We start from the raw sequence: 11213 nt of genomic DNA, 5'->3' as shown, positions 1-11213 counted from the left end.
TGTGCACCGGCTTTCTCTGGTTGTGGCAAGCTGGGGGGCGGGCTACTCCCCAGCTTTCGTGGGCAGACTTCTCATTGTGCTGGTTTCTCTGGTTGCTGAGCAGACCTCCAGAGTGGCAGGCTCAGTAGTTCTGGCCCACAGGCTTAGTTGCCTTGCAGCTTGTGGAATATTCCCAGATCAGGGTCAAACCCATGTGTCTTGCATTGGGCAGGTGGATTCTTAACCCCTGGACCCCTAGGGAACTCCTGTCTGTCATGTTTTGGTTTGTTTTGTTTTTTTTAAAGAAAGATGGCTCTTTAAGGCAACTTTTAATTTCATACTTCCTACCACACCCCATAACATAGAGCCCCAGCCCCTGGGGATCACCACCAGCTGAAGCTGAACGTATAGAAGTAGTCGGAGACCTTGGCTGGTAACGGACTGTTGTGTGAATAGCATACCTGGTACCCTCGGGCCTTAATGTCCATGTTCAGGCAGTCCAGGAGGTCACTGATATCCAGGGCTGCCTTCCAAGGCCCAAATTTGACCACTGACCTTTTGTTCGCCTCCAGGGAGCGCAGAGCGTCTGCGCAGTTTGCATCCTCCTTTTCGTTCCGTACCAGGCACACCAGGACTCGGGAGCAGCGCGCCGCCACGGCCTCGGCCCGCGCCAGGCGCACCATGAGCTCCAGGTTCTCGCTGTAGCCTGGCACCTGCAGCAAGAACTGCTTCCGCGCCACCTGCTCACCGAAGATCTGCGGCGTGTCCTCCAGGTGTTTGATCAAGGGCTTGATCTCGTAGTGCTGAGCCTCACGGTACACCTCCGGGATGTGCTGGGTGGGCAGCTGCCCACTGCGCAGATATTCCAGGATGGGTCCAAAGTAGGTGCCGCAGCGATCGATGAAGAAGCGTCCCTCGGCATCCAGGCAGGCCTTGGCGGGGCTGGAGAACATCTCTGCCAGCTTTGAGCCTGGGAATTTCCTCAGGGTGCCCAGGGTGGTGGTATAGAACTCACCCCCCACGTTCAGCTCCACGACCGGAGATTCCTGGGGGGCACAAGAGGCAGAGTGACCAATAGCGCCACCTCCAGGCAGCTCATGATTTATTTTCATCCAAAGAATAATACCCTACAGAAGAGTCGGACACGACTGAGCGACTTCACTTTCACTTTTCACTTTCATGCATTGAAGAAGGCAATGGCCACCCACTCCAGTGTTCTTGCCTGGAGAATCCCAGGGACAAGGGAGCCTGGTGGGCTTCCGTCTGTGGGGTCTCACAGAGTCGGACACGACTGAAGCGACTTAGCAGCAGCAGAATTTAGGGGAGCCAACTGGCTTCAGCTTACTGGAATGTCCATCTTACGGAAGGGGGTTCTATTCATGCTACAGAGAGTAGGCATTTTAAGGAAGGCAAATATTTTGGTTTGAAATAAGAATACCGAATTCAAGCATTTGAATTTTCTCATTTAGGTCGCATAATATCAGTGGAGGAAGCTGCTGTGAAGCAAGTTGCAGGGACAATACTGCTAAAGTGTGTGGCCTATGGCAAGACTTTTCCCCTCCTTAGGCCTCAGATTCCTTATTCATAAAATAAGGATTTGGGGCTTTTGTAAAGACAGGAGTTCCTGACAGGAATGCTTAGATATAAGATATAATTTTTTTTAAGGCATCGTGAAAAGGGAGAAATGCGTTTTCGACCTTTTAGAAAGGTTAAAGAAACCATACATAAATTCAATCCAGGAATCATTTCTTTGGTACTTACTGTGTGTCCGCATCCTGTGCTGGGAATGGTGATAAAAATTCTTATTTCATATAGATCAGAAGTTCTGGCTGCAGTTGGCATGACATTAACAAACAGAATTTGTTTGATGGGTACTTTTTCAAAATAAGGGTCCATGGGACTAAATAACAGGAATATCCTTGGTGGTGACAAGGTCAGTAAAACCAAATACAGCAGGTGTAAAACTGCCTCATAAATGGTAACGTATGGTGCAAACATAAATTAGATTTAGCTGTCCATCAGAATTTTTAGAGGCCTCTTCTCTCGGGCTGAGCACTAAGAATATGGGTAAGACCCACGCAGTATCTGCCTGGAGATGCCCACAGGCCAACACAGACAGGGACTTGAAAAGAAACAGGGTCAGGCTTCATCTGGGGGATACTAAGTGCTGCCCCACAGACCTAACAAAAATGCCCGAATACTCCATTAGTGATTAGTGATCACATGAGGTGATACATCAGTTATTATCCTTACAAACCAGCTTCCTGAACACCTTTCATCGTTTAAAATCCATTCAATAAAGCATGTTTGCACCTACTTTGTGTCAGGCAGCTGGAACAATGAGGAACAAGCGGACCTCCCCTCACGGTCTACTAACTATGTAAAGTTAACTAACTCCACCTTCACAGCAATCCTATGAAGAATGTAGTAAACCCCCATTTTCCAGATGAAGAAACTAAGGCTTAAGGAGGTGAGATTTAAGTTGCTCATGATCAACCAGTTATTAAGTGATAATGTCACAGGATTTGAACTCAAATCTGATTTACCCCGAAGCTTGCACTTAGTCATTACAGAAGTTAATTTTCAACCTTCGAACACCTCCACTCTTCATTTCCTTGTCATCCAACAAAATGTAGGAAGGACCTATTCCATCCAAGCCTTCTGTTAAGCAGATGAACATGACAGTTCTTGCCCTTGAGGAGCTCACAGAGGAAAGAAGGAAACAGATGGTTTCGATGTGTAGGTGCTGAGGGGGAAGACCCAGGTAAAAGGGATTGGCTCTTTCTGTGGACGAGTGCTGGAGGTTGTCAGGGAAGGTCTCCTAGGGGATGCGATGGCTGTTGGTGTGGAAAAGATCTACAGTGTTGGAGGGAAAGCTGGATTTCCAAACTGGAGACTTGACTACAGGTCATTGCAGGGCCAGGGGTATAGGAATGTCCTTCAGTCTGATTTAGGTGTGACTTCCTTTTCAACTTGTCTGTGGGCTCTACCTCTAAGATTAAAGTACCGGAATTAAGACAGCTCAAGGCAGCCAGATTTCGGGGGAAGAACCAAGTTGCCATAGCAACAGCTTCTACCAAGGGAGAGTTATGCTAGCTGGAATGGAGAAGGGAGAAAAGAGGATGCATTCTGACAGCAGCCAAACAATTCAGCCTTGAGAAAAATAAGCCCAGGACCTGTGACTCTCTCCTTTTCCCATAAAACTCCAGGCTCTTTGGCAAGGGTGTTTGGTTAACGCAAAGGTCGTTCTGTAAACCAGGAAGTTAAATGAGAAGTTGCAGACTCTAACCCCTGAGCAGACTGATGATGGATTCTCCTCACTCCTCTACCACTGAAAGCTCACAGGTGGTCTTAACATCCCCACATTACAGGTAAGGAAAGCTCAGAAAGAAGGATCACCCAGTCAGGAAGTGAGAAAGTCGCTGTGCTGTGTTATAAGTTGCTTCAGTCTTGTCTGACTCTTTGCGACCCCAGTGACTGTAGTCCATCAGGCTCCTCGGTCCATGGGATTCTCCAGGCAAGAATACTGGAGTGGGTTGCCATGCCCTCCTCCAGGGGCTCTTCCCGATCCAGAGGTTGAACTGTCTCTTATGTCTCTTTCATTGCCAGGTGGGTTTTTTACCACTAGCGCCACCTGGGAAGTGGCGGCTGGGATCAAATCCGTGTCAGTCTGACTGCAGGACAGTATGAGTGCTCTACTCCCACCTTCCCAACACCCAGTCCCATTGCTGCCAAATTATCAGCTGTGATCCTGGGGCATCTCACTTCCTTCTCCGGGCTTGAGTGTGTTAGTCGCTTAGTCATGTCTGACTCTTCGTGACTCCATGGATTGGGGCCCACCAGGCTCCTCCATCCATGGGATTTTCCAGGCAAGAATACTGGAGTAGGTTGCCATTCCCTTCTGCAGGGGATCTTCCTGACCCAGGGATCGAACCTGGGTCTCCTGCATAGCAGGTAGACTCTTTACTGTCTGAGCCACTCTGAGCTTAAGCTTAGTCATCTATGACATAGGGAGGCAAAATGGATGAAGAGAATTCTGAGTCTTTTCAGCTCTGAAAATTTAATGAATCCAATCACTTCAAATGTTGTTTCTGAAGCTCATTTCCAGATACTAAACAAAATAGCCCCCTGCCCTGATATCTTCACCCCCATTTCTTTAACACCCAAGACCTGGGCCCTGTTCCCAAGCTTGGTTAATTCTGTCCCTTTTCCCTCCTTGTTTTCTAAAAACACCAAACTGCTTTGGGAATCCCAAACCTCCTACGTCATCCATGAATACTGCTGTATTTGTTTCTAGCAGATAAAGCCTTCTTTCCCATCCCTCTTCTAGACTACCAGCCCTTCCTCACAGCCCCTCCTCCCCCCCTGTTCTAGCCAGTCACCCTACTGAAGCATTCCTCAATGGGCAAGTCTGACCTGTGTGCATTGGCTGGGGACATGTGGGTATCAGACTAGTGCTGGTACACACAGATGAATCAGACAGGCCCAACTCTAACCCCACCAAACATTCATACATTTCCTTATGTCACTCTTAGTCTAGTCAGTGGAGGGACATCTCCAGTCATATGTCCCCAAGCCCCAAGATCTCTCCCCGCACCACAACTTGGACATTTTCCTGCCGCATCCTGTCTTAGTCATCTGAGCCAGAAACCTAGACTGTAATCTTGCACTCTGCTCATGTCCTCAACCTCCCCACACACAGGTAATGAGGCACTAAATCCTGGGGATTCTAAATGCCTCGTCAGATCCACGGCTCCTGGCTCCCTGGAATGTCCTCACCCAATCCAATCTCAACTCTGAAACCAGAGCAGTTTCTCGGAAGTGCAAATCTGATCTAGTCACTACTTGCATTAACCACTTCCGTGATCCCACATATCTTTAAAGGTAAATTCCAGACTCCTTAACGAGGTTTACAAGGCCCTTTGTTACCCTGACAATCAACTACCAGAGCCAGTACTGGTCTCCCTTCCCGAGCCAACCAGAGCACGCTGGGCCCCACTGTCCACAGGACGTCACTTGCTTACCACCCACGGTCCCATCACTCAGCCCACTCAGCCTTCAAGTTAATTGCTCTGGGAATTTTCTGGATGGGTTGTCTACTTGTGATTTTAGAGGCCCATGTACTTCCCTCGTCATGGTAGTTATCTCTCTCTTGTAATTTTGTTCCTTCATCTGAATCCCCCACTACCGTAGAAGGCTCCTAAGGGAGGACTATTCCAGATTCATCTTCATGTTACCAGTACAAACTGCAGGGCTCAGCACAGGGGGCTGCTCAATGTGTTTGTTGAATTGAACCGCACTTACTACCCTCAGCACTGACTCACAGGAGCGCTCTGCGGTTCTAATAAAGGCCAGTCTTGCCCTACTTAGCATCAGGCGCCGTCCAGGTTTCCTCCCTCTTCTGGTAATTAATTCAGACATTTATTGGGCACGTTGGGTGGCCACGCCTCTGACCAGGTGACTTTGTCAACAGCCAACAACAATAAGGCTGTCATCACCTGACTGGAAAATGCCACAGTCGCCCCACGGCTTGCTCTGCTTTCCCTTCCTACAAGCCTTGGAGATGGCACCTAGCCCGGGAGAGGTGAGAATGCTCTGATACTAGAGTGCACCGGGCTTTTTCTTGATACTCCCCTTTGGTCCCCACTCCCCCCTCCATCCCCGCAAATCCTGGGAGGAAACAGGCAAGCAGGAAGACTCAGGAGCCAGCCAGAGGGCAGGGGTTCAGGTTGCAGAAGGGGTGCGGTGGGGGCTGGGGGGACGATACTCGGGCCCGCCCCCAGTGGGGGCTTCTCCCACCGGCAGGAGGGGTGGGGCAGGGAAGGAGGAGGGGCAAGCCAGAGGGGCTGCGAGAAGAGACACAAAGCAGACAGGGAGGAGACCACACAAAGACCGCCAAGCCGGAAAGAGGGCAACCAGGAGCGGCTGGACTGAGCCGGAACCGGCGCCGAGACCGGGGCGCTGCCGGAGAGATCGAGGCGGCAGGAACAGCCCAGGTGGAGAGCCCCCAGCCGCAGGCCGAGAGGGGCGCGCCCGAAGCAGGGGAACCCAGACCTGCGGGGAGGGAAGGGTTAGAGGGCCCTGGAAGGAGTGAGGAAAGGGAGGGCGGCGGGCCCGGAGCCGCGCGGGTTTGCACGCCCGTTGCGGGCTTCGCACTCACCGTCCGCCGGCCCGCGAGGGGCGCGGCCCGGCCGCTCGGCCGGGAGTCGGGCGCCGAGGTCAGGCTCATCTCCCCCGGCCCCGCGGGCGCTGGCCCGTGCGGGCTACTTGTGGCCGGCCGAAGTGCACCTGGCTCCCGCCCGGGGGTGGGGGAATCCTACTCAGGGTGTGGTGAGAGCCCTGATTGGGCTGCAGTTGGCCGTGACACCCTAGGCTGGTCACTGCCCCTCTCGTGTCTGGGTTGCTGGACAGCCAAATGGGGAAGGGAGAGGGAACTGACGTTGACGCCCTGGACACTGTCCACTCAATACAGTCGTGGGGGTGAAGGATAAGAAACACCCGTTTTACAGGTAAGAAAAGTGAGTCTCCAGGGGACAGTGGATTATATAGTCACCTCAGATCAGCTGCTGAACGTGCAGCACATGCTAGGTACCTGCTGTGTGTGTTATTTTGCTGGTAAAATATAATCCTGGTGATCCGGGATTATTAATATATTATTATTAAAGAATCTGCCTGCCGATGCAGAGAACCTGGGTTCAATCCCTGGGCCCCCCTTGTCTGGGAAGATTCCACATGCCCCATGGCACCTAAGCCCAGGGGCCACAACTAAGCAAAAGATTTATTTACTGTGCTCTAGAGCTTGGCCACCTCATGCGAAGAGTTGACTCACTGGAAAAGACTGATGCTGGGAGGGATTAGGGGCAGGAGGAGAAGGGGACGACAGAGGATGAGATGGCTGGATGGCATCACTGACTCGATGGCCGTGAGTTTGAGTGAACTTTGGGAGTTGATGATGACAAGGAGGGCTGGCGTGCTGCGATTTGTGGGGTCGCAAAGAGTCGGACACGACTGAGCGACTGAACTGAACTGAACTGAAGAGCTTGTGAGCTGCAACTGCTGGAGCCCACGGGCCCTAGAAGTCCTCCCGTCCCAGCTAGAGAATAGCCCCCTCCCCCAGCAACTAGAGAAAGACCCTGCACAGCCACCAAGACCCAGTGCAGCCAAAACTAAATAAATAAAACTTAAAAAAATTAAAAATAACTATTAAAAAAATATTCCTTATGAAGTGGGGAATAACTCTTCTGTAGTATAGGCCGGCATAGTGACCTTCCAAAGAGGACAGTATGGAAAGAGAGGGGAACAGAAGAGTAAATGCACAGTGGAGAAAATGACAGAAACAGCTTTGCCAGGTGATTATCCAGGTGATCAAGGTCAATAGCAGGAGTCAGAAATTATGATGATAATGTATATCCTTGATAGAGTGTGATGAAAATGGCACTTTTTCTCGGTGATCCGCTTCCCCAAAACCCATGCATCCATGCATGTTAAGTCACTTCAGTTGTGTAGCCTGCCAGGCTCCTCTGTCCATGGGGTTCTCCAGGCAAGAATACTGGAGTGGGTGGACATGTCATCTGCCAGGGGATCTCCCCGATCCAGTGATCAGACCGGGTGTCTCTTGTGTCTCCTGCATTGGCAGACAGATTCTTTACCACTGCACCACTTGGGAAGCCTCTCATGATTTATTAAGCAGTTAAAAATAAACATCAGAGCAGTGTATACCATGGGAATTCAGTAAAGACATAAACATAAACCTCATGTAAATTTATGTCTATTTATGTGAACATATGGGCTTCCCTGATGGCTCAGTGGGTAAAGAATCTGCCTACAATGCAGGAGACACAGGAGGTGTGGGTTCAGTCCCTGCGTCTGGAAGATCCCCTGGAGGAGGGCATGGCAACCCCACTCCAGTATTCTTGCCTGAAAAATCCCATGGATAGAGGAACCTGGCAGGCTACAGTCCAAAGGGTCGCAAAGAGTCGGACATGGCTGAGCACAAGCACACACATGTGAATGTATACTTAGAAAAGTATAGAAGGATGCACAGTGAATGTTACCGTCGGTTATTCCGTATAAGTGGGATAGAAATAGAGAGGGGAAATTATTGATTAAGAAATGTTTTTCTTGGGCTTCCCTGGGGGCTTTCAGTGTTAAAGAATCCACTTGCTAGCGCGGGAGACGCAGGTTTGATCCCTGATGCCGGAAGATTCCACATGACACAGAGCAGCTAAGCTGTGTGCCGCAACTACTGAGCTGTGCTCCAGAGCGCAGAAGCCACAGCTTCTGGAGCCCTCGTGTCCAAGAGCCTGTGCTTCACAACAAGAGAAGTTACTGCGATGTGTTGTGTACACCACGACTAGAGAGTAGCCCCTGCTTGCTGCAACGAGAGGAAAGCCCACACAGCAACGAAGACCTAGCTCAGTCCAAACAAGCAAATAAATCTGTAAAAAAGAAATGTTTTTCTTAATACATATTTATATTGTGTCACTAGTTGCAGTGGACATGAAAAAGTATGAAAGAGCAAAACAAAAGAAAACACAATAACAAAGGACAAGCACAAGGCAGCCCAAGAGGAAGTCAGCTTTCCAGTTTGAGGGATCTGGAAAGGCTTCATGGAAGAAGTGGCCCGTAAGCTGGGTCTTGAAGCAGGGAGAGCTTTGTTGAGAGAAGCCTGCCAGGCACTCCTCCCAGCAGAGGGGTCAGCTGTGCCAGGGAAAGGAGGGAAATGAAAATGACATGTGTTGAGCACCTGCACTGAACACAGACTCTTGTATAAGTTCTTCCAAGCAGTTAGACCTACTCTATAGATGAGGGAGCCAAGGCTCAGGGAAGTTCAGTGAATGGCCAGAAGGCCACACAGCTGGTAATTGACAGAACCAAGCTTAAACTCCATGTCTTTCTCACTCCAGAATTCTTTCTGTGACTGTAAAGAATTGCTTTGTATCTGTGGTCTGAACATTTGTCTCCCTCCAAAAGTCACATTGAGACCTAATCATCAATGTGATGATGTTAGGTGGTGCCTTTGGGAGGTGATTAAGTCATGAAACAATGGGATTAGTGCTCCTGTAAAAGAGACCCCCAGGGAGTTCTCTGGCTCCTTCCTTCCACCATATAAGGACTCAGAAAGAAGATGGCCATCTATGAACCAGAGAGTGGGCTTTCATCAGACGCCAGATCCGCCAGCACCATGATCTTCTACTTCCTAACCTCCAGAATGGTGTGAAATAAATGTTCTTTATAAACCACTCAATTTACAGAATTTTTGTCATAGCAGCCTGGATAGATTGAGACACTAGGTACAAGTGTATACCTTGAATGCTATGACTTGCAAACAGGATTGAACCACGGGGAGGCAGCTGTGACCTCCTCAAAGCAGGCCTCCCTGCCTGCCGCATCTGGGTTAGGGAGCCTCCCACAGGCCAGGTCGACTCTGCCCAGCATATGAAGCCCCTTCCCCTCACATTGTCTGACTCCTCCCAGAGGGCTGATCAGCTGCGTGGGCCAGGATGATTCCATGGGGAGGCGGTGTTCTGAAAGGTCACCATGACAGAAAGGAGGGCTGGACACTTGGAGGGGCAGTGGGTACTTCTGACACCATCAAGAAGCCTGGGCTCCATTTCCGGTTTCTCCCCCAGCTCCAGCTGCCCTGAAACGACCTACATTCCTATACTTTCTTGAACTTTGTTAATGCTGTTCCTTGTGCTCAGAATGCCTTTCCTCACCAGCTCCTTCTCTCTGGAAAACTACACAGCCTTTAAGACCCAAGTCAAATAGCCCTCTTCTTCCTTTTATATCCATTATCACATTTGACCCTCACCATCCAAAATAGGAATTAGCACCTCTATTTTACGTATGAGAACCCCAGGGGTCCCAGAGGTGAAGTGCCTCTTTCAGAATCCTTCAGTGCCAGGGGACAAGAGACCGACCAGGTTTCCAGCTGTGGCTCTGCCGTCCACTTGTAACCTCGGCCAGGTCCTTGCCCGTCTCTGGGCCTCGGTTCTCCACCTGTAACATGGTGGGGGTTGGGATATCGTTTGAGACTGTCTCTGTGAAACTGTCTTGCTTAATGCTATGGCAACAAAGGAATTCAAACAGTACCTTGGTGTTGCCTAGAACTGGATCTTGTTTCCCTTTGGCCTGAATCCAAGAGCAAGCACTGCTTCCCTCTGCCCTCCTCTTTGTTCTTCCTGAGACAAAGCTGCCAGCCCCTCTCCTCTCCAGGCTGCTGGGCTTCGGGCCAGCCGGCCAAGTGGCAGCTGGGACTCAGATGAAAGGGCCCTCAGAGGGCTGCCTGTGGCAGAGTGCCCAACCCAGCCCAGCCCAGGCCTGGCAGCCCTGGGCCCAGCTGTCGTCCGAAGCATCCTGCCACCACTCCCGCACAAGGCTCCCTTTGTGAGTTCCGTGGTGGCAGAGACCCCTGCCAACCCACAAGGACCCTCTTCCTTTCTCTCCGCCCTACGCCCTTTGAGGAATATCCAGGTCGTTATAGACTGGTCCAGGACTGAACCGGACTGGTCTGACTTTGGGCCAGGTTCTTTGGAGAGTTTTATTTCATCTTCAGAACAAATAGCAGGTAGTGCTATTCCCCTTTAGAGATGGGGAAACATACCTGAGGGCCTACTGTGTGTCAATCATGGTGTCAGACACTGGGAGTTGGACAAGGGCCTGTCTTCCTTCCTTCCCTCATTCCTTTCTTTCTTTCTTTTCCGAACACTATCTAGGAGCGTTTCTTAATTATTTTTTTAAAAAAAGAAGTCATGAGAATTCCCTGGTGGTCCAGTGGTTAGGATTCTGTGCTTTCACTGTAGGGGGCACGGATTTGATCCTTGGTCAGGGAACTAAGATCCCGAAAGCTGAGCAACAGCCAAACAAATAGAATACGATAAAAATAAATAAATTGTTAAAAATTAAAAAGAAACCATATGTGGAGGACAGAGGGCTTCTCAGGCGACGCTAGTGGTAAAGAACCCGCCTGCCAGTGCAAGAAACAATAGCGATGTGGATTCCATCCCTGAGTCAGAAAGATCCCTGGAGGAGGGCATGGCAACCCTCTCCAGTATTCTTGCCCGGAAGCCTGGTGGGTCACTGTCCATGGGGACGCAGAGACACGACTGAGCGGTACCTGTGGCCTCCAGCTTGCGTCTGAGTTTGGCCACTGTGAGGCCTAGAGGAGATCAGAGGGAAAAGGGAAGTGGGATCAGACTCTTTATTCCCTGGCTCCCTCCCTGCCAGGTCTC

The 11213-nt window shown here is 50.4% G+C and overlaps 1 protein-coding gene across 1 annotated transcript; it reads right to left on the bottom strand.

The window, feature by feature from the left end:
- Positions 1 to 362: 362 nt before the first annotated feature.
- On the bottom strand, positions 363 to 6208 carry KCTD14 (potassium channel tetramerization domain containing 14). Its single transcript, XM_052662511.1, has 2 exons — positions 6140 to 6208; positions 363 to 1025 (listed from the first exon to the last, which is right to left on the bottom strand). The coding sequence occupies exons 1-2, from the start codon at positions 6206 to 6208 to the stop codon at positions 363 to 365; spliced, it is 732 nt and encodes a 243-aa protein (XP_052518471.1).
- Positions 6209 to 11213: the final 5005 nt, after the last annotated feature.

The sequence above is a fragment of the Budorcas taxicolor genome, chromosome 25 (assembly GCF_023091745.1).
Source record: "Budorcas taxicolor isolate Tak-1 chromosome 25, Takin1.1, whole genome shotgun sequence".
In the NCBI taxonomy this organism is placed as follows: Eukaryota; Metazoa; Chordata; class Mammalia; order Artiodactyla; family Bovidae; genus Budorcas; species Budorcas taxicolor.
Note: the sequence above shows the minus strand (reverse complement) of the source record. Positions and strands in the feature narration are given on the sequence as shown.